At 43.5% G+C, this 26,077-nt stretch overlaps 1 protein-coding gene across 3 annotated transcripts in view; it reads left to right on the top strand.

Annotated features, from left to right (window-relative positions):
* ATP8A2 (ATPase phospholipid transporting 8A2) overlaps positions 1-26,077 on the top strand; it is a 3,773,191-nt gene that overhangs the window by 2,817,393 nt on the left and 929,721 nt on the right. For all 3 annotated transcript variants that reach the window (XR_011284127.1, XM_069639892.1, XM_069639893.1), the window contains exon 30: positions 9,430-9,508. Coding sequence is in view for 2 of the 3 variants with exons in the window: in XM_069639892.1 (XP_069495993.1) it covers positions 9,430-9,508 (79 nt within the window). In the remaining variant the exon portion in view is untranslated. The remainder of the gene's footprint in view (positions 1-9,429; positions 9,509-26,077) is intronic.

The raw sequence follows: 26,077 nt of genomic DNA on the forward strand, positions 1-26,077 counted from the left end.
GTGTCCCCTTTGGCAATAAACATGTATCGTGCAGGACAGAAATTCCCATCCCAGTAAGACAGCTAAATGGTTAATGTGCCCACTGCATTGTCTATGTGTAACAGGCAGGGCACTGATCTGACCACACAATTGCTACTAAAATTATAATTTCAAATGTGCATTAGAAAGTTGAAATGAATATTTTAATAAAACAAATGGTTTCCTTCTCTTGGCATGCTGAGTCAATTACTGTTCTATCGCTCTATATATTTTTTGTTTAGTGCCACACACCCAAGGGCCTGCTATTGTATGTATTTATTTATTCATTTTTTACATTTGTATAGCGCACAGACAGCCCTTAGGCATCGAGGCGCTGTTACTTGCGGAGAGCTTAGTTACAAGGGAGGTACAGGTGAGAAATGCATTTACATGTTGTACATTAATACATTAGGTACAGAATAGATTTGTAAATACATTTTGTAGTTAATCAGGAGATGCAGGTGGAAGTGGCGTACATCAGGCGAAAAGCGCTGTTTTCAAGGCTTTGCGGATCGCCATGAGGGATACCTCGCCTCGGAGAGTAGGAGGTAGAGCATTCCAGTGTGAGGGTGCAAGGTAGTTGAAGCTAGCGCCACCCTCTCTAGCTCTTTTCACCATAGGAACGCTAAGCATGTTGGCGTAAGGCGTTCTAGTTGGCCTTGTGGACGTGGAGGGGTGGATCCTTTGTGATAGGTAGTCGGGTGTGGAGAGGTGGATGCACTTCTGGGTCAGTGTCAGTGCTTTGAATATGATCTTTTCTTTTATTGGAAGCCAGTGGGCTGATTTTCTGGCAGCCGTGATGTGTTCTCTTTTGGAGATACCTTGCGCTGCACAGAGCGCATTGCTCTGGATGACTTGCAGTATTTCCAGGTTTTTATTGGCTGTCCCTAAGAAGAGTATATTACAGTAGTCTAACCTTGAACCAGTTATGGCTCTGGCAATGTTAGTGCAGTTCTCCTTGGATAGGAAAGGCCTAGCTGCATTAATGAGTTTAGCCTGGTACGCCGCTGAGGAGGCGATTGCATTGACTTGTCTATTCATGGAAAGGTTAGAGTCCAGATAGACTCCGAGGGTTTTGACTGCGTCAGATACTGGGATTTTGATAGTCAATGGTGAAGTGGCTGAACTGTGTGTCGATGGTTTTTGAGTGTGTCAGATGATCATACCAGAAGGAGTTCTGTCTTGTCAGAGCTGAGGCATAGTCCGTTGGCTGCCATCCATGCCTGGATAGTGTTGTAGATGTTGAGTGTAGTGGAGACTGTGTCGTGGTTCCCTGTGAGAGTGAGGAGGATATGGGTATCCTCCGCGTAGTTGGTGTAGGAGAAACCCAGTGCGTCAAGAATGAGGAAGAGAAGGCGTGTAAAGATGTTGTAGAGAGTGGGAGAGAGGCAAGATCCTTGAGGTACCCCACATAGCATGATGGTGGGTGAGGCGGAGGCCGAGTCAGAGAATACTTGCATGGTCCTTCCTTGCAAGAAGGAGGTGATCCAGGCAGTGGCGTCAGGGGAGAATTTAGCCTTGGAAGAGAGATGGTGGCATAGGACATTGTGGTCTAGGAGGTCAAATTCCACAGAGAGGTCAAGAAGAAAGAATAGGGCTGGTTTATCCAGCTCTCTGGCATCGTCCATCTGGTTTTTTAGGTCCAGTAGGGCAGTTTCCGTCCCGTGCTTTGGGTGAAAGCCAGATTGACATAGCCCTAGGAGCTTATTTTCTTCGATGAAGTGTTGTACCTGCAAGTAGGCTGCTTTTTTGTCCAATATATTGAGTAAGAATGGGACGGTGGTGATGGGCCTGTAGTTGTTGGGAGAGGTTGGGTCAAGCATAGGTTTTTTTAAGCGGGGGCGGACCCAGGCTTCCTTGAGGCAGGAAGGGACTTTCCCTGTGGCAAAAGAGGCGGTAACGAAGGCTGTCAGGAATGGTGCAAGGGTATCGGCACAGTCCTTGATAATTGTGGCAGGGCAGGCGTCACCCTTACAGTTTGATGGCTTTATGGTTCTCATGAGTTTGATCATGTCTTGCTCCTTTATAGTCTTGAATAAGAATAGCGGGGAGGTTTTCCGGAGAGGGGGTTGGGGTAGGAGTATTGGGAAGCAAGTGTATTGTGGATTGTATTTTAGTTTGGTGTGAGCTCAACTTGTTACGCATGGCTGTTTGAATTTCATCACACCACGCCTTATCTTTGGTGAAGTTCTTTGGGGGCAGGGGTTGGGGGTCCCTAGCTCTCTGAAGATAGAGAAGATTTCTTTTGTATTAGATTTAGCTTCGGAGATTCTAGATTCCAAAGATGTGGCTTTGGCATGAGTGATTGACTTCTTTTACTCTTTTGAGCGGGTGTTAAAGTAAAGTTTGTCTTTGTCAGAGTGTGAGGTTTGCCTTTGTGCTAGGGCGGTCCTTTTTTCAGTGTGGACTATGAGGGGGTCTGGGGTATGTGTCCTTTGTCTTTCAATCCTTTCAGGCATTGAAGGTTAACCAGTGCCGTGAAAGAGACTGTAACATGTGAATATTAGAGAAGGAATCTGCCGGCCGTTTAAGGCTGGTGCAGTACCTCATCACAAGTCCCAATTTAAAATCCTGCCAATTTAAAATTGGGCTGAAGGGACGCAGGGGCTTTCAGCCCAATTAAAGGCCTTATTGTATTCAAGAATATCTATCTTTAAATAGCCATTACAGCGCCTTTATGCAGCATCTCATATTGCCGATTAACCATATACTACATAGTAGTATAATAGTGGTTCTATTATAGGCAGAGAGGCCAATATTTTGTTTCACTTTGTATACTTCAAAGCTTTGGGAAACAAAGCAAACATATAAACTACTAAACCTCCGAGCAAACTCTGGGGACTTCTGAAGTTTAATTTTACTTGTAGTGAACGCTGAACAGCTGGAGAGCATTCCAACTAACTTCAGACGCCAGCTCTGAACTGTTACCAGAACCTGCGGCCTCCAGATGTAACCAACATAACAAGACTGTGTGAGGAGTCAGCCCCCTCATCTGGGAGCAAACCAGGTATTGCCATTTGCCCAGAACGTACATTATCAACACAGATCAAATCAGCGAAAGTTATCCCGGAACAACAGTCCTGAAATGTGAGGCATAATGCTCACCTCTGTGTCGTTAATAGAAGCAGAGCTCCCTTTGCTACTCACTCTGAGGAAACTGCATTCTATTGCAAGACCAGAGGAGAGTATTGTTCCAAGCTTACCTACCACCCACAAAGCAGCCTCCTCACTAGGCTTGAAATAGAAACTCTTAAATGTGGATTCACTGGATCAGTCAGCAGTCTTTATGTTCTCCTCCAACCTGGCTTCAACTGTAAACAAAAACGTGGTGGCAATAGATCCTCAAGCGGAATGTGTGGCACAAAAAGAGAGATGTTGATCCCTGCATGCTTAATTGCCCGACATTCCCAATGAGCAAACATGGACGAAGGAACTTCTTTGAAGGGGCTTTTCATTGCCATCTGCAACTGGAAGGCCCCCTGCCCCCACCTGGGAGTCAATATATTGCACTCTTGAAGGCTATGAAATACACAGAGCTGAGGTTTGCCAGTAAAAGCTGAGTAAGAATCAGCCCTGGAACTTTACTTGGTCTGCCTAGCAATTGTAAAATGTACCAATTTGAGTACAAAAATTGGATAGTTCACGTCTGATATGCTGATTTCCTGCAAGAAAGTTTATCATATCACCCTAGCCAACTCCCTGAAGAAAGCCTCTGGCTGAGATCTGGATTGTCCAGTTAGGACTTGAAAAGTCAAGAGACCATGGTGGGGTCCAAAAGGGACGAATAGCAAGAGAAAGGCAGCTTTAGAAAATTTATCCCTTTTTAAAGACGCCATACTTTTAGAAATCCCTTGACTTGGGAGCCTGTCCCAAAGTCATGGCCATTGGATTTCACAGAGAGAGATATTGCACTACTCACTTAGAAAGTACTGCATGAAGCACAGCAGCGAGGAGGAGAATACAGGGAAGAAGGGATGTGGGATAGTTCACTGTTACTGCTGCTACCTATTTTCCCAATAATTTGTGTTTCTCAGGCCAGAACTATGTTGATGTTGGTCATGTATGGCTTTTTAAGTTCAATTGTGATAACATTTGACTATACATTTTAACCTGTATACACGAGGCTGGATGAAACATCAGGACCACGCTGCACAAGGTATTTCCATCCGTTTGGCACATACCAATCATCTGACACCGCAGAGCAATCCACAACCACTAAGGCCTTCAGAACAAATCAATTATCTTTGGGTGAGGAACCGTGACCACGTTGCGTGGTCCTTTGACTTCAGTCGACCCTTTTCTAGAACTGCACAAAAATAACCCACCTGTAGTCAGAAGAGGAAAATCAGTTCAAATTACAAGATCATAAAATCAGCAATGCTGAGTAAGATTAAAGAAAAGCTCCCATCCGCTGTAAGATCTTTGCTGGAAAAAGGGATGAAGTTGCTAACTAACAAAAATGTAACATTTGAAACTGAGATTGAATTAAATTAAATCTTTGACACATTGAAATTAAAGTTTATTTTTTCTGAAGCAGTACCTACACAACCTATAAAGCCTATATACATAATGGGCCTCAGTACGAGGTTGAGGTAGCCTTGCCGGTAAGAGCGGCAAGGCTACCTCCATACCGGCATGAAAGTCCAGCACCCGCGAATGGGCAATTACTGGTGTATTCCGACCCCGCCAGACCCGGTAATTGCCCTTTCCCGGGTGCCGGTAGATCCCCATTACCATTAAGCCCCACAGGGCTCAATGGGAATGGGGATGCCTGTAGCACCAGCACTGTTCACAATGGTGCCGATGCTACAGGCATGCTGTACTCGCGGGTGCCTTTCATTCCACCAGGGCAGACCTGGCGGAATGAAAGGCACCCGCAGCACAACTCAGAGTTTGCCGATCCAGTAACAACAGTACCAGCAAGAATACCGGTATTGTTTTTACCGGTCCGGCAACCTCGTAATGAGGCCCAATGTGTTGCTAAAAGTGATTTCACTGCTTTTTACTAATGCAACATTAACAACCTACCCTAACCCCTAATCCTAACGGGAAGTTAAAGAGTTGGAGACAAATCTTTTAAATTTCACTAAACGTGAAAGAGAAGCCCTTATTACCTTGCACAATGACAAACATATTACCATCAAGAAAGCTGAAAAGAGTGGTGTGATTTTTAGAATGGACTCAACACAACACCCTACAGAAGTAATACAACAGTAGTCTGATACTGAGACTAACACACTTACCCCTGCAACATAACCCCACTGGTGAAATCTGGAAACTAATTGAAGCTACCCTAACTGTGGGCCAATGTTTAGGCGATATCACCTTACAAACAATGGTACATTTAACAAAAATCTAGCCACCAGTATTGTACCACTTACTGAAGCTACACAAAATTCAGACGTTTCCAGTAGGAATACATATAATATTCTGTGTATGATGTTTTGATGGAAGAAACTGTGATTTAAATTGATATTTATTAGCAAAAAATTATCGCAATAGGTGACAACTTTATTAAGGATACAGCTGATGTCATCAACAAAGTAAAGAAATTAAACATTTGGACTAACAACACTTTCCTAGCCACTTAATATGTGGTTAGTTTATATTCAATATTCCCCGCGAGGATGGGATTGGAGCATCCGAAAAAGAATGCTGATCGAAATCCTGTATTCTTAGCAAAATTGAGTTTGGTTTTGAAGAATAATTGTGGTTCGAATAAACATACTATAAACAAGTCCTAAGCACCATAATGGGCTCCACATGTGTGCAATATGTGCTTGCATTTTCGGAACACTTAGACCAGAAAAAAAACAAAAGCCTTTTTTGACTACCTCAGTCAAATTCACAGCAACATTAAATGTGCTTTTTTAAAATCCAATGTAAGACAATGAATTATCTGCTCACCAGCAGCAATAAGATCAAATTTCACCTACAGCACAAGGCAAATTATAGAAACGCCCTACTGCATGCGACACCAGTGCCTCCAAATCAGCAATGCAACCAGGCTACACTCTCAATATTTGCAGGCAAAGGGAATTCTCAGTGTCCTTGAGGTATATTTATATATGGTCCATCAAATTAGTTTTTACAATGAGGTAATCACATTCAATACCTCCTTTTGCCTAAAGAAAGATGACTACTATATCAAATTATCTCACAAGAGCAGCAGTTTCTCTTAAAGACTCACATAGCTGAAGTGTGGCACACTCAAACCCCCAAAGAATGTGAGTGGCTTTTTGTTTCTGACTAGGAATGAGTGAGCGAAGGACTGAGTACCATGATCCTATTGAGAAGCTTGAAGTATTTCTGTTCTGTTGATTTATCAGTGAAGTGAATTCAGTCAGACCTAATCCCTTGTTTTTCTGTCTGTACAATAAAAACCCTTCAATGTTCTTGGCTTTCAGTTGTTCCTTGATCTATAGGTCTGTAATATTAGTCAATTGACAAAGTGAATAAAAGACACTTAATGGTGTAATTTAAAAAGATATGTCAGTTAAAAAAAACATGAATCTAAACCAACTCCTGTTTTTGGAATTGTGCTTCCCAATTGTGCCCTCATGGATGAGGTTTTCCAATTTCTAGGACACAGGCTTTCAATTGACTTATCTGATGTTGATTCAAGGAAAACTGGTGTGCTACACTTGACTTTATATTGCCATTTCTTATGTTGCTCTCATGCTCAGCAGTCTGTCTTTTAGTTACATTTTTTGTTATACATACGTTTTGACTCAGGGACATTGGATAGAGTATATCAAGTGATCTGTGAAGCACATGGCACAATCGTTCAGGTTAATAATGTGAGTTTTTTATTCTGGGGAAACGAAGTAGGCTGCTGCCATAATGATGATGTTAGAGCAGGAACACTGCAAGCACTCACAAGTCCCTTTTTCATTTGCTTGGCTTGTGTAGATATTTTCAGGATGTTGGACTTCTTCAAGGAATACTGGCAACACCACCCCTGAGGCATTGGGTTGTCCAGTCAGGAATCGGACAATATAGCAGATCAGTTCCAAGAAAAAGCGTCCATTACAGCAGACTCGACTGCTGTCAACTCGCTTTCTAGCAGTACCATTACCTGGGCAGTGCTACTGGTGGGTTGCTGCCTGACTCAGAATCATTTACCGGCGCCTGACCTCCTGGGTACCACCGGCTCCTTCCGACTCCGGCGGCTGGGAAGTCAGGCACCAGTAATTTTTTTAATCCCCATAGAGTCCTCTGAGACTCTATGGGAGTGGGGGCACGGGAGCACCAGCAACCTTGTTTCCGGACCGGCAAACTTATGAGGCCCAGTGTTCTGGGTTAACAAAGCAAATTTGGGGTAGTTTGAGGAATGGCTTATGCAAAGTAACAAAAAGTACAATCAAAGTACAGGATGGCTCCTCTGGGGCTCCACTGTAGTAAAATTCACTGATGCAACAAAAGGTTTCCTTGTAATAACAGTCTCTCACTCTGGTGTCCCATTCCAAAGATATTTCAGTCACTCCGTTAGGGATATACGTGGACCTGGATTTCTTTCTTGGTTCCTGGTTTCCTTATGGTTCTCAGATTCTTATTGTACCAAGTGAGAGAGAAAGAGATGGTTAGCACAGGAGAGGAAAAAGGAAGACCGGAGAATCGGGAACCACCTACCTCTGAGATCAGAGCGAGGAGCGGAGGAGGAATGAGCTTGTGGTGAAGCATCAAGGTTGTGGGAGAGTAGATTAGAACAAAGATCAGGAGCAAAAAGCGACTGTCGCCCATTGGAGCAAGGAGCGAGTGTCCCCATATGGTAGCAGCCAATAAACCGCAAGAAAATGGAGTACCCTTCAAAAGCGTTTGCATGTTGGGACACGTTAAGGGTGGGTAATGCTGCACTAAATGTGCTTCTGTTAAGTAAAAGGCAGTAAACTAACTTCTGATATTGTGTGTGGAGATGCAGAAAATGTGAAAGTTACTGGTGGCAGTTTTGTATATCTGATGAAAGCGGCAACAGAGTCATTGTGGAAAGGTCCTGCCAGGAGAGAAGAGCAGCGGTAGCGGGCGGGGAGTAGGTGGCTGCAGCACAACTGTCTGGGGGAAGGGGTTGGGAGTCAGAGGAAAGGGCATTAGTCACAGTCTACCTTGAGGTTGGATTTTAAATACGATGGCAGCATTGAAGAGGACAGTGTAAGAAGGGTCAGACCTCGGATCTAGAGCACTATATGCTTATTTCATGATTTTAATTCATGTTTTCAGTAGACAATTGCACTGTAAAATCCCACTTCGAGTTCATACTTAGTTTGTAGACTCATAATTCCGACCTATGGTATCGGTTTGTGCTAAGGTGCATTGTGTTGAGGTTGGTTGTGTTTTCTGCCTGCAACATATTAATTCACTGATTCATGGAATTATTTGTGCCGAAAAACAGGGATTTGTGCGCCATTCTGCCCGCAAATCCATGTTTAACAAATGGGGATTTGCGGGTATAATGGCGCACAAATCCCGTTTTTCGGCGCAAAAAATCCATGAATCGGCCGCTAAATGGTATTACCCAAATTGACCTTTTACAATTGACCTTTTGTCCTAAATGACCTAATTATAGTGGTCCTAACTGACCTTCTGCACAATTGACCTTTACATTATTTTAGTAATTTTATGTATGTATTGGGTTGGCTTTGGATTATAAATAATATAAGGGTATTGGGTGGGGGATTGCGGGGGGTTTTGTATTGGTTTTGTATTGGTTTTGTATGCGGGGTTTCCCCCACATATATGTCCTAATTGACCTTTTAAATTAGGTCAATTCTCCCGAGGTCAATTGTGAAAAGGTCAATTAGTATACATCCTATTAAATACAATGACATCACATCCTGGAAGGATTCCTTACTGGGTGTGGTCTCCACAGCTTTAGTTTTATGACAAATCAATCTCGACCATGGCCAAGCAAAGCCTGGACTAAATTACAATGTCCGTTCAGATTCTTGCGCCCACAGCAATTGCAAGAGCCCATAGAACGCACTTCACAATATGCCATTTAAACAGACAGGAAATTATTGTGTTCCTAAAAGGGAGATGCTGCCATATGGTAAAATAATTTCAATTTTTTAAAAGATGACGCTGCTTTGTTCTATGCCTGCTTCAATTTACACAGCAACAAGTCCGAGAATTTTGAAACAAATCTTAGGCCGCTTTTTCCTTAATTCCGCGATCAGAGTGATGAGATGGCAACATGGAAATGTAATCCTGCAAGGGGAGCAGGGCAGCCGCCTGGCAGAAGTCAGGCACACATAGATGGATGAGGAAATAGGATTGCAGACTGACGAAATATGAATGTGTTACAGAAACCGTATACTCTGCCAGTTAACTTCACAATGAAGCATTTCTTGAATGTTTGAAAGAGGTCAAGCGTCTTTGGCAGCCCTCTGACTCTCTGGGCTTGTTTCCCCGCAGGTTTTCTGGGGTCACTGCATCAACGCCTTGATCCACTCCATCATTCTCTTCTGGTTTCCTCTGAAGGTGCTGGAACACGGTAACTACTTCATTATTTTAAATGTCAGCCAGTAGCGTGTAACTGTCGGCGGGGCCTGCGAATGTGTGGGAAGTAAAATGTGAACTGCAGGGAAGGTGGCGCGGGGAGCGCGGGGTGTTCTGAAGGGCCGCCGTGATTGACAGGCCAGCCGGTCACGCGCTCGCGGCTTGCTTCCGCCGTGCGTGACCTTCAGAACTACAGTAACCCACAATGCGCGTGGCATTCAGAGCTGGGATGTGGTTGCCGCTGACGACCTCGCAGTCGTACCCTTTGGTTTCCTTAATTCTCTTCCCCGCGCACTTTTGGTGCCACCTGCTAAAATGTCAGGTCCGGAATCAACATTTTTCCTGGAAACTGTGTTTAGTTTTTTTTTTCTATGTTGTGTTTGAGAAATGCCAGAATTTATTTTGTACGTGATAAAAAATAATGAAACATGGTTGTTTTTGTATAAACGTTATTTTTTGTCTCGGAAAATTGTTATCAATGTATATAGCATATTGATTAAAATTATATGCATGTCAATATTTACCAGTGTGGCCACTCCGGAATATGACGTGCGCATCAATGATTGGCCCATAAATAGGGTATGGTACCAGGAACACTATCCAGGTTCGGAGTTTGGCAGAGCTTTGTGAACTGGCGCAGTTCGAGTAGGCAAATGCTTCTATGACTAACAATTGCTGAAACAAACAAAAGAATCCCATAAAACTGTATTCAGATTCTTAGTAAATATTTCTAATTCAAATGCGTGCGTACATTGCCAATTAAGGCAAGTGACTATGCCCACGGCATACACTCTGGCATCATATACCCTTCCTAAGTAATTTCGATAGCCTGGGCGCTGGAGTAACATCATCAGTTGTGTTCTTTTCCTTATATGTCAAGGAAAAGCAATCTTTAATTTAGAGCGGTTGCATTGCTCATCTTGACTGCTGTATCGCGTCAGGAATTTTGTTTGAAAACAAGCTCGCTTTAAACGTCCACAGACCTCAAAATTGTGAAACCCTATCTCTGGCAAGTTTATCCCATCAACTGGAAATACCACCCCAAGGAAAGACATGTCATTTCTAACTAGACAAGGCATTTTGCAGCCCAAAGAAAGACCTAGATCATGTTCCCTCCACCCTTTTGTGTCCCGGCATGTAATGGGTTTTATTTTCAGCTTCTAAAAATGCAAAATTCACAGTGGATGTTCTGTAACCACAGAACTGCCTTAGGACTTCCATATTCGCACCTTTCATGAGCTAGCCCTTACGAGTTGCTCACTGCCCTTCTTCACATGATGTGCTCATGACAACAGACGAGCAGAGTCCCTTGTATGTAGTCAGTGGGATTTGACAGCTCCAGTCTGATGTTTAAGGAATGCAAACACAATTCCAAGATGGGGCAAAATGATGATGGTGGCGGCAGAGAACCAGGTACTCTTAAAAGTTGCTAAAAATGTGTCTTTATAGCGATGGTTGACAGGGGAACCGTCCGTTGCGAGCGTGATGCTGACATGCAAAATGGCCTGTCAGTTCTGGTACTGCATCAGTGTTGTTGGGTAGGGATTGAAATTGTGCCAAAGCTATACTGTATTTTGCATTTGTGTTTATTTAACAATGAGGGAAAAAGACATGCAAAGATGTCCGAATCATTTCCTTGGTAGGGTGCCTTTACAATAGTCAGTGGTTGTCTGGACGGTTATGAATATATTGTGTGATGAGTGTATTGTAAAGTGACAAAGACAAGGGCCTATATCTAGGGATCAATCCTAAATATGATATCCATTGAGGGCCTCGTGCCCACATCTATAAAGGGATAATGTACATATACATTAGCGCATGGCATTATTAGGTGGGGTAGAGTAGGAGACACTCTTCGCTGGTGACAAAGTGGAGCTTGAGCAGGGTCATGAACAATTCTAATGATGGGATGGTTTGGTGGCCCAGAGGGAGAGCATTCCACGTAGAGCGAAGAAGCGCAGAGGAGCGTGGACAGAAAGGTTGTGGATAGAGGAGGATCACAGAGTTTGGGAGGGAGAGTAGAGAGAGAGATGCAGTAAGCAAGGTAATGGGGAGAGATCCTGGACAGATTTGAAGACAAAGAGTAGCAACTTGGAGAAAGATTTCGCATGGAGAGATATCCAGCGTGTTGTCAGTCTGTAGAGGTGGGGGAGGATCCGGGTAAGTTATAGAGGGTGTGTGTAGCGGAATTGAGACCTTTATTCAGGGGAATGAAGGCGAGGAGGTGAAGACAAAGAAGTAGATTCAAGCCGTAGTCCAGTTTGATCATCACAAGGGTAGACATCAGAGTTTTAGCTGAATGGTTCGTGATGTGGGAGGTGGATCTTCCTTACATTAAGAAGGTTGATTCTGGCAGCAGTGGCAGTGTCCATAAAAACCTGCTGGAGTCTAAGTGCCACAACCCTGAACTTCTTCTCTTTCCCCTCTGTCTCCTGTCCAAGCGAACACCTATTTTACAAGCTTGATGTAATGGCAAGAGGAGGTCTGAAGGGAAGGCGATAAAAGATGGAAGCAAGGGTTTAGTTTTGGTGGCAGGGAGAAAGATGACCTCTGGCAGAGGGTAAACAAACAAGTCTGGACTCCAAAAATGGGTTCAAGCAAGTTTCTGGAACAATATAAATCCTAACGTTGAGAGTTGACCATGCAGAAGGCTAGGATAACTTAAAACATAACAAAAAGTGGGCTGTAGTCTGTCAGCACATCTCTCATTTCCCTGAGGTTCTACCTCCTGACAAACAAAAGTCACTTACATTCACTGAACATTTTAGTGTCCCCTGTAGTTAACTTGTGGTTGGTTAGAGTCTTTCCTGTTGCCATCACTGTAGTGTATGCTACCATTGTTGTGGTAGTCCAGATGCTGAGCTTTCTGTAAGTGTTCCTCCCAACCTGCCAGTCTCATGAGGTCCAGACTCGTAAGTAAGATATCCTGGTATTAGATTGTGCCACTTACTGAACAATCGCATATATAAAGACATATCCAAAAAGACAATTATATCATGAATTCATTTGTTTTCATCAAGTCCCTGTGCCAACACGTGTTTCGAGCTCTGCGCTCTTCTTCAGAGATGATTGGAACATTAATCATGTATGCATTACTTTGAATATGGTTCCTCCATGTGTCTCTCTACTTCCTAAAATGTGGATTCGGGTGATCCTCGTGATTAATGTATCTTTTCACGTGTATCTTCTTGATAGCAGGATACAAAATAAAGTCAGTTGTAGTACATCTTTCCCAGGTTGTTCCTTGGCGTTAGTCTGTTAGGCCTTCATGATCTCTCTTTTATCGGGCCATTCCCCTTAGAATCGTGGAGTTAGGCCTTTCTAAGGAAGCAGTTTCAAACATACTGAACCTGGTAACAGCCTGTCAATAAAAATATGTAAAACTAGGATGGTACATTTGGGCTTTGAGAAATGGTGGTCAAATCCTAAAGACATCAGGAAGAAGGGCTTTTTGAAGGACATTTTTGAGAATAAAGACAGGAGGTCGATTTTAGGGAAACTGGTGTACAGGTCTTTGTAGAGATGGATGAGTAGAACTGATGGCCCAGAAGCTTCAAATGTAGATCTATGTTTACACGTGTCCACATGGGACAGCTAATTTTAAAGTTTAAGGTGGCTGCCTTAAAGTTTTCTTGAAACACCAGACTGCTTGTGTGGGTGTGGCATGGTAGAAGTAAAGGGTACTATACACTTTGCAACTTCTCACGGTTACTGGCTGGTTGGCTATGCCCGATTCTGGGAGAGGCAGATGTGAGGCGGGTGCACTAGGTGGTAAAACGCGTGTTCTCCAGTTCTAGCCAGAGGTCAGTATATGCCAGCGCACAATATTTGAGCAGGAACTGGGACCGGAAGAAGCATTTGAAGCTGAAGAAGCGTAGTGATCATTTCTAGTTGTTTTTCACTGGCATTATATTAACATGAACTTGTTTTGACTATGTATTGTATACACTTTCTGTATGTTGTATGCTTTGTGCCTAAAAGTGCCTAAAAAAGGATAATGATCAGGAGACTCCGAAGATTTTCAATGCTTTTAAACCAGTTGACATGGACACAATCATTAGACATTCCAGAAGTGCATCCTTTTTGAAACAACATATGATCACGTTGGTACCCCCAGCGACGCTCCTTCATTGCAGGTTTGACTTGAAAAAAAGCCTGTGTTGCACCCTTCCCGAAAAAAAGTCAACCCTACCCCCACACTACCAGTGAACTCCCCGCCCATTGCAAATATCCCCTTTGCAGACAATAAAGTGGAGAAAATAGTGATCTTTCAAATCCAACATCACTCAAAAGAAGCCAATCTCATGCTTGATCATCAATTTGGTTTCAATCCTGTTTGAGGCACTGAAACTAAGCAGCTATATATCCTGTAGACTATACTCCAGTCTCTTCAGATAACATAAAAAACAGTAGCCCTGCTTTTACCGGAATGTCCCTGTCCATTGTTATATTGCATTTGTATTACTTTATGTGTTATGTGGCAAACATTCGTTTCTGTCACCAGGGACCTCATAGTGCAGGTACTGATGTCACTAATTCGTGTTTGACATTGGTGACATCCCCATGTGGTTGACATGGACTCCTGGGATAGCTTGTGGGGTTTGAATGACTGAAGGAAAATGACAGTTGAAGGAGAACTGCTTAACTGGAGGTCTCTGCTCTTGGGTTCTGTATAGTTAATCTACAATAAGTCATTTGGACCTTTTCCAACGGACTGTGCTCGACGTGATCATTCCTGAGGGATCACACAACATTTTGGTGGCGTGGCCTGAGGACCCTGCAGTGAAACCCACCTGGTCCAAAGAAAAACAAGGACAATATCTGTGGATGCCTCTTCACTGGTTATAATGGCTCCAACCAAAAGGAAATAAAAAAGTCAGGCTTGCAGGTTCATGGAGCGTGGCGCAAGCATATGACTAAGTGACTCCTGCGGGAGTGGAGCAGTGGCATGGGCCTATAGAATCACTCCACTCTGCATCCACTGTGCACCAGGTCCTCCCGGTCATGGCTGCGGATGATCCAGGTATATCCGGTCTTGCCAGCGCCTACCCAACTGAAGAAGCCAGTGTAAAGAAGGGGTACTGAGGTAGGCCCAACGTCTGAGCCGCTCATGCGCTTGGGGAGGCCCAAAGATGAGGAATGCGGCTTTCCAGACGCTGCTGAGTGCAACAAAGTTTTGCTACTTTTGGCCGCATCAGGGAGTCCCTATCCCCTTCATAAGCCATTAATTGTTATTTTGTGTTCCACCTCAACAGAGACACTCTCAACCGGGCATGATGCACCAATTTAAGGCACCCAGACCAGGTAATAACAGCAGTAATGGAGTTGTTGTGTTTGGAGTAATATGCACAACATGGTCCATCCCTGTTGCAGCACACTGGTCAAGATGTTTTGGTTAGCTCTGCAACTTGCAACCCTACATTGATCAAATCACAAAGCATGCCAAGGCCAGCCCCTGCCTACCAAGCCCGGGTGAGGCCCAAGAGAAATGGACTGACTGGAAACAGAGTTTCCAATGATATGTATTTGCTGTGTACATTGTATCCTATAAAGCTGAATGCAGAAGATCCTTCTTGCTCCGTTGTCTAGAGCTTGAGGGGAGGAAGGTTCTGAAGACACTGATAATGGGCAGGTGGAAAGTCTAAGTAAACAGGGAGAGTGCATCGTACCTAAACTGGATATTCTTTACAACCCCAAAGTGAATGTGGTGATGGAACGTTATTGGCTTGGGGTACTTGAACAGAAGGAATGACAGACTCTGGAGCAGTATGTCCCAGGTACAAGCTCGCTAGCAGGAACATGGCTTTTAAACTGATCCTTATGAGAGGAACTGAAACTTAATCAGCCAACTCTGGACAAACGAATGACATAGGCGCTAGTGAGGGAAAAAAAGTAACACCATCTTTCACAGGAATATCCAGATAAGGAACAGAAAGTAGAAGTAAGCAAGGGTCAAGGCAGAAAACAAGGGGTGCGAGAGCGTAAGCAATAGGACTTGAAAGAAAACGCAAGGGTACTGTGGACCTGAAATGCACACTGGAAACTATGGACTGGAATCAAAGAACAATGGACTGAACTACAGACAAAGGACTCGGAAACTCCAGCCTGAAAAATCTGGACTAAATTAACAAGTACTGAACTGAAAACTGGTAACAAGGAAACTAAGAACTAAACTCAGGACTGGAATAACAAGAACTGTACTGCAGACTGGTATCAAGGAACCTAGGAAATAAAACTCGGGATTGGAATTAAGGAAATTACAGGCCGATAACAAGGGCTGTGGGCACAGAGCAAGGAATTGAAGGCAGTGTGATGAATCCTGCAGAGTCCTCCCAGAGACCCTACTTAAAGTCTCCTCCCAGGTGGCAAGGGGAAGGCAGCCTCTACCTGATCCCAACCCTGGGTGTGGTGTTACCTGGGAGGATCACCTGGGAGTGCCCCAAAGGAATAGGAGGACTCTGCTGGGAGGGACGCAGTATTTGTCTTCTCAGAGGGAGAGATTTCCATGATACCAGTTTAGAGGAGCAGACGTGTACGTTATTGATAAAACCTGCATCCTCACCCCCGACAAATTGGATAAAAGACCGTAAGACGTTGTACATGACACCAGGTATTATCTGAATACCACATCTGGTGTATGAAAGACGTTATGCACTCAGACAACCGTACCGAATGTACCCTTAAACTGAAGTGGTTGCAGGAGATTTGCAGACACCGCTGAACATCGAAGAACTGTAAAGAAAATCTGACGGGTCTAAAGTGATGTCATAGAAGAAGAAACTATGATGCCCTGAAACGATATGTTGGTACTTGAAGAATGAAGATGTAACCAAAGAAACAAGAGTAAGCCTGCATACAAGTGAGAAGAAACGATATGTACACAGAAGATAAGTAACCAGATGTGTAGTAAATGTATATATGCAGAAACGCAAGGTAGATGAGTCACATAGAAGCTTGCTGCAGTAGAAAATATAACATAGGTAAAGCAGCCACATTGAAACGATGGATGTTGGCTCTGAATAATAGTACGAAAAAAGCTCAAAGGAGAGAGATCAGGGCTGCAGAGCTGACAGACGCTGTAAGTGAATTTGTGTATGATAAAGAATAGCTGTGTCCATAGATCAAGGATGCTACAGCAAGAAGCAATTGCAGAGTACAAAGGGAGTCAACAAGGCTAATCAATATATGCAGGATATATTTCTCTTAGATTGGGTAAATGAGCGAACATTTGTGAATGGCAAGTATTGAACAATAAAAAAAGCAAAAAGCATATGTGAGACAGAAGAGAGTCATGACACCCAGGATAATTGAATCAAATAGCACTAAATAAAAAGGCGAGATGGACAAAAATATTATCTCTTAAGACGTGTGGTAAAAGGCCAGAAAACAAGGCCTATTCATAAGCCCCAGGTGAAGATAACAGTGTGTTTTAACTCCCTTTAAAGTTCCAGAGAAGCTAAAGTACAAAGAAGAAGCCTTGGCTGATGAGAGATGGTCGAATAATTGGGCAAGTGGGCATTAGTCTGACATTGTTCTCAGCACCTAGGTCTCGTTTTGCTTACGGGCTGTTAACAAACCGAATGTCCATGGTTGGGAGTGAATGCTGACCAGTCATGAGGGCCTATGCAACAGTGAGCATACATTGTTGCAGGGGCCCATCCGCTGTTAGCCTACTACAATCTGTGTTATATGTAGTTGGAGGGAGGTTTAAGGTATGCCTGCCAGATAAGGGCCAGCCAATTATGTTACTAACACCTAAATGATAAATAGGTTTATATGTTCCCTCCAATGGATATGTTTTATTATTTGCCATGTCGGATGACGTCATAACTGATGCACATCGAGGTATAAAGCCTTTGTGAATTAAAATATGGTTGAGAGTGTGTGGACTACAATTTGATGTTCGCCAGGTTTCTCTAATTTATTGAACTGATAATGAAGTAATATTGTGCCATTTTCTCTGAGTCTGGTTATTTGGGTCGGAGATCATTTATTATGGTAATCCCATTCTCTGCATAAGAACGCTCAAAGGTGCTACTGCACATCAGAATATGCAATGACTTGCCAGAGAGAGGCTTCCCTTCCCAATGCTAACCATCTTCTTGGTTGTGAAAACTGTTATAATCAACATAGGAAACAGAACATTAATTGTCTGGCTTCTGATGAATATGATTCTCTCTTAAGTCTGAACCAAATCTTGATCCCTCTAAAACCTCCCTCTAAAGATGTAGTTAATGATAAGAGTAAACTGAAAAAAGTTGAAGACAATATACAGAACATAGAAAGTAATCCGAACATTTGGGACTTCAAGTCCCACAATGTCCTAGGTACTCGGATGAGGAAGAGGGGCTCAGAGGCACGAAACTGCAGAATGTCATTAAATGATCCTAATGGCCCACACCCTAGCGTGACCTCTGGGTATTTAAGGCGCTCTAACGTGCAGGTCATTAGAACAAGGTGATGGAGTAGTTGCAGTGGTTGCCAGTGGAAGTTTCCGTGGAAGAAGAAAGGAAACAGAGCCGCCGGAGCCACCGCTGTCTTTGGAGCAGATGTCAGTCCTGAAAGGGTCTCAAAACTTGATGGCTTTAAATGAATGTAGAGGTTGCGCATCAAGAAGCTGTGTTGTAGCAGGCTTTCCCCTTAGAGAGAGAGGCCCTCCTTATTGGTGCTGTGTCCGGTTGGCTGGCGAGCACCGGAGTGCATTAGGAGCGAGAAAAAGTCCTTTCCCGATTGGAGCGGGCCGCAGGAAAACCAAAGCAGTTTGCCATGCAGAAGGCAGCTGAGGCAGAACAAACAGTGGCAGTGGATCAAGCGAAGGTGTGTGCAGACACTAGTGAGTTTACCATTGTCGGATAATCCCGGTATGCTCTGGAATCGACCACTCACCACTAATAACAATTTTAAATATCAAACTAATGTAAAGAAGTCACATTGGCATAAGAACTTTGTAAAACAACAAGAAAAGGAAGGTTATAATCATTGCTATCAAAGCCAACATTTTTGCCAAGACAAATAGGAGGCAATACTGAAGCAAGCTAACAATAACCACCATTGCCAAAGTAAAGACGGGTCAATTCTCCAAAAAGCATATAATCCATATTGGCTAAATAACCAGAGAACATTATTGCAGAAATTTTGTGACCATTATTGCCAGAGTGAGGAAGAGGCAATAGTTTAACAAGACATCAACAAGCATTGCCTAAGTCAAAGAGGGGTAAGTGTAAAAAGAAACATTGTCAGCAGCTATTTGATGTAGAAGTTAGAAAACAAGGGTGGCAGGAGAGAGGCCCTCCTGGTAGAAAGCATCAAGGAGGAGAGGCGCATAACCTGCATTGCATTTTTCAAATACAACAGTGGAATAAACAGCACCAATGTATATCATGTCTTCCAAGAAGAAGTTGTGAATTTCGATATTGTTGAAAGTTAGACTTTTCCAAAAGGTTTGAAGTAAACCTCACCACAGTACTTGTAGTGTTGGGAACTTTTGTCCTGGCAGGCGAGTATACCAGGAACAGGGCTTTTTTAGTGGTAGTCCTGGCAGGTTAGTGGACCAGGAAGAAATCATAAGTACTGCTGTATGGTTAAAGGTTTTGTAGAAGAAGTGGAAAGACCACTGAAGTGTTCACTAAATTGTGGTGGAATCATCCTGACAAAACAATGTTGTTGATACAGAAGAACTGTGAAAGGATTTTTGTTTCCTTAAGGAGAAGAAGCTGTGTTGAATGTATGTCTATACATGAAGATATAAAGACTTGGTTGAACCTTTGTTAAAGTCCAAGTCAGAGACATTTGGAGTAAGAAGAACTTTATGATCAAAACTTGGCTACAACAAGGAACTTCCTTATTTGAACCTTTGATTGAAAATCCTGCATTGAATCTGGGGTAGGGGGATCCGACCCAGGTTACACGGATACACAGTTGTTAGATTTTTGTTGAATATAACTGGTATTTCTGTTACATTTGAATTGCTATATATTGCCCCTATGACATTGATGTATGTATAAGTGTGTGGGACAGATTATGTTTTATTAGACTGTTTTCCTTTAGTTTATTTTGATACGCAGGGAAATCCTCTTTAGGTTAGGGATAGTGAGGTGTTTGTCAAACCCTTATGAGTTAATAAAATGGCTACCTATGAAAAACCTTTAACAAGTTGTCCACCTCACATTTATGACCCCTCACAGCAGGGAATAAGATAACTAGTGGCATTGTGTAGGGGGTTGCAGGCAGAGGACACAGGATTGCAGGTCAGGTGGCACAGGGATACAGGTAGGTTTCTGGCACAAAATGTGCAAGGCTGCATGCATACATCAAAGTACTACGAGCAGGGAGCAACGGGTTTTGAAACTGGAACTGGTGCAGGTTCTGGAACAGCAGAAACAGGACACACCACAAAATGACATTGCAAACCAAGAGCGTCTCGATGTGAACTCAGTGCAACAACAAAGTGCTCCTGCATGGAGAGGCTTAAATACTGAGCACCTGGAGCACCACACCTCAAAATGATATACCTTCTCCGACTCTGAACCTGGGAAAGTGAACGCAGAGCAGATCTATAGGGATTCTCGGGTTGGAGCACTCACTCATTCATAGGAATAGCAAGATTTCCTCACTGGCCAAATGGTGCATACAGGCAATGTAATGTGCGCAATGTAATAGGGAACCTTCAATTCCTTCCAAAGGGAATTTAAAACCAGACATATGAATGGATATAGGTCAAAGTGGATTAGGATGATAAATTGTAAACCCATACTAGTCCACAATGAGTACCCACTGCTGATCAAGTGGTATGGTCATGTCACCGGATACCACCCCCTTCCACATTAGACTAAATCAGAACATGAGTAAGTTCAAAAGAGAAGTCAAACTATGGATACTAGCAAAGTCAGCCACTGAATGATTCACTTTTGTCAGACATTGGCAAGGACATCCGCCGCAAGACCTGTCTGCATTGCTCATTACTTGAAACAAGCTCTCTGAAGGCCACCTGTGAGTGTGCCATTATAAGTATAATGAACTTTTGCTCATTTTCTCACTTTCCATTGAACCCAGCACTATTTTTTGGAAGCAGCTTGCTTGAAATGTAGCACATTACAAAACTCAATAAAATAAAATCTAAATAAAAAATAACACCTTTCCTGGGGAGGGTCAAAAGAATGGGGCCAGAAGTATCTCTTGGGGTCCATTGGCTGATCTAGAGAATATAAAGCCTGTTTCCAGTTGTGTGATTTCATCAACAAAAATCACTGGGTGGTAATTTAGTTTTTGGTAGTTACTTTGTGGCATTTTTTCTTTTCTTATTCTTTGAATGGTGGTCCGCCCATCCCACCACCTCACTACCCACAGTGAGAAACCAGAGGGTGTCTCACCCGCTAGTCCGTTGGGATCACTCAGGTGTCCAGGGCAAGTCCATCGCCTTTAGATCCAGACCCTGGGGGTGGACCAGTGTGGGAGGATCATCTGGGTGATGGGTCTTCAGGGAATGGGGGTGAGATGCGGTGTTCCCCCATTTTTTGTTCAACTACCCTATTCCATTTTGTAGAATTTTCCGAAGTCCCAACTCCCTCCCCTTTTTACACAAACACTGGACTGAGGAAGAGGGCGACTGAGAATAACCAGACTAACCCTCTCACATTATACTGGACATGTCCCGTTAATTGGCTAAGGTAAAGTCAGGCACTTTACACTAAGTGCATACACCTGATACCAGTTAGCTCTCCTCACATGAATAAAAGACAACACCTAAAGACACACTCTGAGCAAGGCGGAACACGAGTACGAGCAGAACTTCTGGGACAAAGGCACACCTACTCGAGCAGAGCAACGGACCAAGGGACATGAGCAGCAGGCCAAAAACCCCAAGGGTTCCATACTGGAGGTTGTTGCCACCGACAGACCACGATAGACACGCGGAGAAGGCCAGATCCCACAAGTGAAGATTGCATTGTGTTTCAAGGACAGCAGTGACCCTCCCGTGTGAACGGCAGAGTTGGGGAGGCCAGGCCAAGCCTGTGGTACTAGCCTTGACTCGTGGATTGTAAAACGCAAACCAAGAAAGAAGCACACACAGCCAGTGAGTTGGCAAGCAACCTGAGAGACCGGTGCGTGTTAAAGTGGATGAAGTAGCAACATTATATCACAAGTGAAGGCTGCACGCGTGTGGATGAGATACAAAGAAAGGTAGACCTGTGAATGAACTTTGAAGTAAAAGACAGCTGTGAGATCACCAACGCTAAGTAACGGAGTTGTCCGGTGAAAGGAAGTAGCCCATTCGAAAGTCTCCATGAAAGGTACATTGTTTGAAGCTAAAAGGCGAACAAACAGCAAGAGTTAATTAAGCAAGCATAAAAGTGAACTTTGAGTCAAACCTACCATAGTGACAATTATAACTCACATTGCCGTTGGTAGTAGTGCAGGTTACTGAGTGGGGGAGGGGGCGCAAGGCTAGGACTTTACACGCCCGAAACAGGGCCTAACAGAACTTGCCATTTGCTTTACTGTACTTATCTGGGGCACTAGGTGATTGGACTGATGGGGCCAGCAATGAAGTGAATAATCCATGACCACATAGGCCAAGGTTGCTGTTTGCCCTCCTAAGGGCTGCAGAGTTGTACAGGGCCAGGCAGGGCAGAGGAAGGCTTGACCATTCCTTTCAAGCTCTGGCTGATGTCGTTGCTGCTGTGCTGCGGGAAGAGTGTATGGGATAAAAAACATATTGAGGTTTAAACTTGGTGGTGTTACCAGCTGTCACAAGTTATATATTGCATACAGTAGCAGGACACTGAAAAGAAATAAAATGTATTTTAATAAACGAGAGAGTTGAGCAAACCAAATCACTGGCTTACCAGCATGACTTCTAGGTCTGACTCACGGATTGGAGATGTCTGTTATGGAGAAGCTTTTGACCAGTCCTTCTTTTTCTTGGATGCACCCATACATTCATGTGGGTGTGGTTGTCCAGGGTGGTTATGCAAGAGATTATCTGTGGGGTTTCATTGGGATGGAGGCCAAATAGAGAATGGAACAAAAGCATAGAGGGTGTTGCCGTGCCAAAAGAAATGGATAAATAACTACATCCATGTGTGGAAAGATGAATGTCCCATGTATTTTTTTCATTAGTAACGTTCATGGATTAAAATACCAAAGAAAGTTTCAATGATGTGTCTGCAGACATAAATATTGTTGGATGCGATTCATTCTATGATCTGGTTGAGCTGGGGCTCGGACATGGTCCCCGTCTTCTGCTTCTGTGATATTATATAAATGTGCACTTTTATTGGGATTTGTTTTAAAAGTTTGCCGTGCAAGGCCATTCCAGAGGTGTGGAAAGAGTCAACGTTGGTGTCACTTTATATGGATACACAACTGCACTACTTATGCAAACAGAGATGTTTCCTTGCTGTTTCAGTGGGGCCCGGTAATGAAGTTAAATCTGGAGTCCGATTTTCATTTGCAAAGATGCTCTTTTTGGCGCAACCAAAAATGATGTGTACAATTATATAACCCAACTTTTGCATTAGTGTAATAAATGCCGATTGCCCTAAAAAAAAAAAGCACATTTTAGCATGAAACTGCACTTTTGGAATATGCATAGTTGATCGTCTTAAGGGTATGGAAATGGCAGCATGCTTTAATTAATAATGTTTAATTATTTAAATAGGTACACATCCTATACTTCACAATTACTTGTTACTAGTCCTAGCTACTAGCAGCATGGAAAGGCGAGGTGGGTCGGGAAAGGGGGGAGTAAGAGAAAAGAGAAGGCACAGGTCTGTCAAGAATCTAAATGGATGTGAAAAGTCCAAGAAGAAGAGAGGATAGCAAAAGTAGAATAGAGAAAGTAAGAGAGGGTCTGAAGGGGACAGAGCACAAGCAAGACAGAGATGGAGACAAGTTCCCCCCAAATCAGCAGAAGGAGTAGACAATAGGCTTCATTGAGGAAATGGAAGCAGACTGGGGGTAATCCATGAAGCGCCCATTCCAAAAATCTAGAGAATGGAGAAGAGGGGCGTCCTAAGTCCCAGGAGCATCAGGGGGACGAATGCCATTCCAAAATGTGTGTAGAAAGGGAAAAGAAACCCCCATGGGAACCGAAGCTGAAGGTCCGTTTTTTGTTTCAGTATCAGGACGAGTTCTTCCGGGAGAATGGTGATCCCTGGAGGTGAGCAAGGGTTGCCTCAGTTAATGAGGGGTCCTTGGTGGAGAGACTGTTCACTGTGGTGAAGATGGAGATAATCCCCTGCTCTCAACATGTGAGGTGTCAACAGGGCTCACCCGATGCACACAGTTGCAGCCAGCTGTCGGTCGATAAAGGTAGAAATAAAACAAAAAAGGCAGCAACTCCTGGGAGAAGTATCAAACTGCTGGTGGGAGGTCCTTGTCAGTGCGAGGCAGCAGCAGAAGGTGATGGGGTCACTATAGGGTGAGGCGCAGGCTAATTTCCAGGAGACAGTCAACAGATCACTAGAAGTGTGGCTGCATAATTCAGGTAGGGGCGTGGTGGGTAAGGGAATGGAACAGTTAAAGGCACTTTTATAGAGGAATGTGTGCGCAATGTTGCCACTCCTATTACCCATTCCACTGTTCCTGCTCTCCCCTGTCACAGCGCAATTGAAGGGGGTCACGCAATGATCCCAGGGGTCATTGCAGACCCTCAGTATTCCCTTGTAGATGGAATTGTGAAAACAGCCCATGTCTGCATTTCTGTACCCAAAATGGAAACATATGTTGGTTCCATGTAATAATGTCGCCACAAAAATCTCGCCATGCGAAAATATCGCCGAAAAATGGCCGTCATTTTTTTTTGCCCCTGTCCCCATGTATATGGTCACCCAAATAATATCGCCACAACATTTTCCCAGCGATATTATTTACGGCGACCATATATATGGGGATATTATCACCTGATACCCGTATGTTGATATCTAAAAAATGTATGGAAAGAGATGGGTCCTTACTATAATGGCCTCCATGTGGGTGGGGAGATGACGCCAATCCCTGCATCAATGTGGAGTCAGTAATCCAATGGATAGCTTGGGGTTGGGAACTCTACTGAGACTAGTGATTTCAAGTCCTGGTTGGCTGCAAGTCCCTTGTCCTCTCAGCTAGTCCTTGCTGCATCTCCCACGTCTTCTTGGGCAATAGGGGATTTGAAGGTGTGACCTCCGGGTGCAGAGATGTATTCTGAGACAAAGATCCTTAGTGTATTGGCCACATGATTTCCCTTATTTAGTACCTTTGAGTGTTCGCTCATATAATTATTGGCTTCTCTTAGTTTCTTGCTCTAATTCTGGGAATGCAGTGGCCTGTGCATCCTCGTCACTTCGATCCCATCCATGTTCATAAGTGTGTAGCTTAGCTTTTATCAGTAGATCTGTGATAAATGACAGAAGTCTCCATAACCCTCTTTCCTCACCCATTTTACGATTGTTTCTCTGTAGCTGCCATTCGATTTATTTCACTATTATTCCCAGTTGGCAGACAGTAGTCCACATTTCTTTGGGAGACTTTTCTCTGTTTACCCACAATTTCCTCCACCTTGCTGCGATCATCAAGGTTTGCAAATGCTAAGTTCCTTCATGGAACCTCTTATTTAGACTGGAGAGTAATGCTCGAGCATCCATCGAGGACTAGTCCGAAATGCTCTGGTTTTTGCTATTTTTCGTTTCAATGTCAGAGGGAGTCAGTAATCAGCCTTCAAACATGCGATAATTATACCTATTCTTAAGAAACCCACGGCTAATCCTTCTCTTGCCTCCGATTTCCGCCCATCTTTCTTTTACCTTTTCTGTCTAAGTTCTTGGAACGTATTGTCTACTCACAAATTTCATCTTTTGTTTCAGATCTATCCCTTCTTCCTCCTACCCAATCGGGTTTTCATCCACATCATTCTACAGAAACTGCTTTGACTTCAGTGCTTAATTCTCTTCTCACTGCTCATTATTCGAAACACAGTTCTGTACTTATTCTTCTTGATCTCTCAGCTGCTTTTGATACAGTGGACCATTCCTTGCTTCTTGACTCTCTTTCTTCTCTTGGCTTATGTTGTTCTGTGCTCTCCTGGTTCTCTTCTTAACTATCCAACCGTACATTTTCTGTATCTTGGGGTGGTAACACTTCTTCTCCTTTTCCTCTTAATCATGGATTTCCCAAGGGTCTGTTCTCGTTCCTTTCCTTGCCCGTGTTATTTCTTCTTTTGTAGTGTCGCATCACTTTTATGCAGACGACACCCAGTTTGTTCTTTCTTTTTTGCCTTTCACACCTGGCATCCATGCCACTCTCTCTTCCTGCCTTACTGCTGTCGAGACATGGATGACTTTTCATTTTCTCACTTTGAATACCTGGAAAACTGAAGTTCTTTTCTTTCCTGCTACTACTCTTCCTCCTCCTTCTCCTCCTCCCTTCATCCTTTTCCCACCCTCTTCCCTGTTGATTTCTCCTACTGCCCGTAATCTCGGTCTCCATCTTGACTCTAACTTCTTCTTTAGTCATCACATTTCTCTTACCTCTCGCGCTTGTCGTTATCACCTCTTTAATATTCGTAAAATTCGTCCCTTTCTCATGT

Source organism: Ambystoma mexicanum, chromosome 7q (genome assembly GCF_040938575.1).
Source record: "Ambystoma mexicanum isolate Mex_15411 chromosome 7q, UKY_AmexF1_1, whole genome shotgun sequence".
Classification (NCBI taxonomy): domain Eukaryota; kingdom Metazoa; phylum Chordata; class Amphibia; order Caudata; family Ambystomatidae; genus Ambystoma; species Ambystoma mexicanum.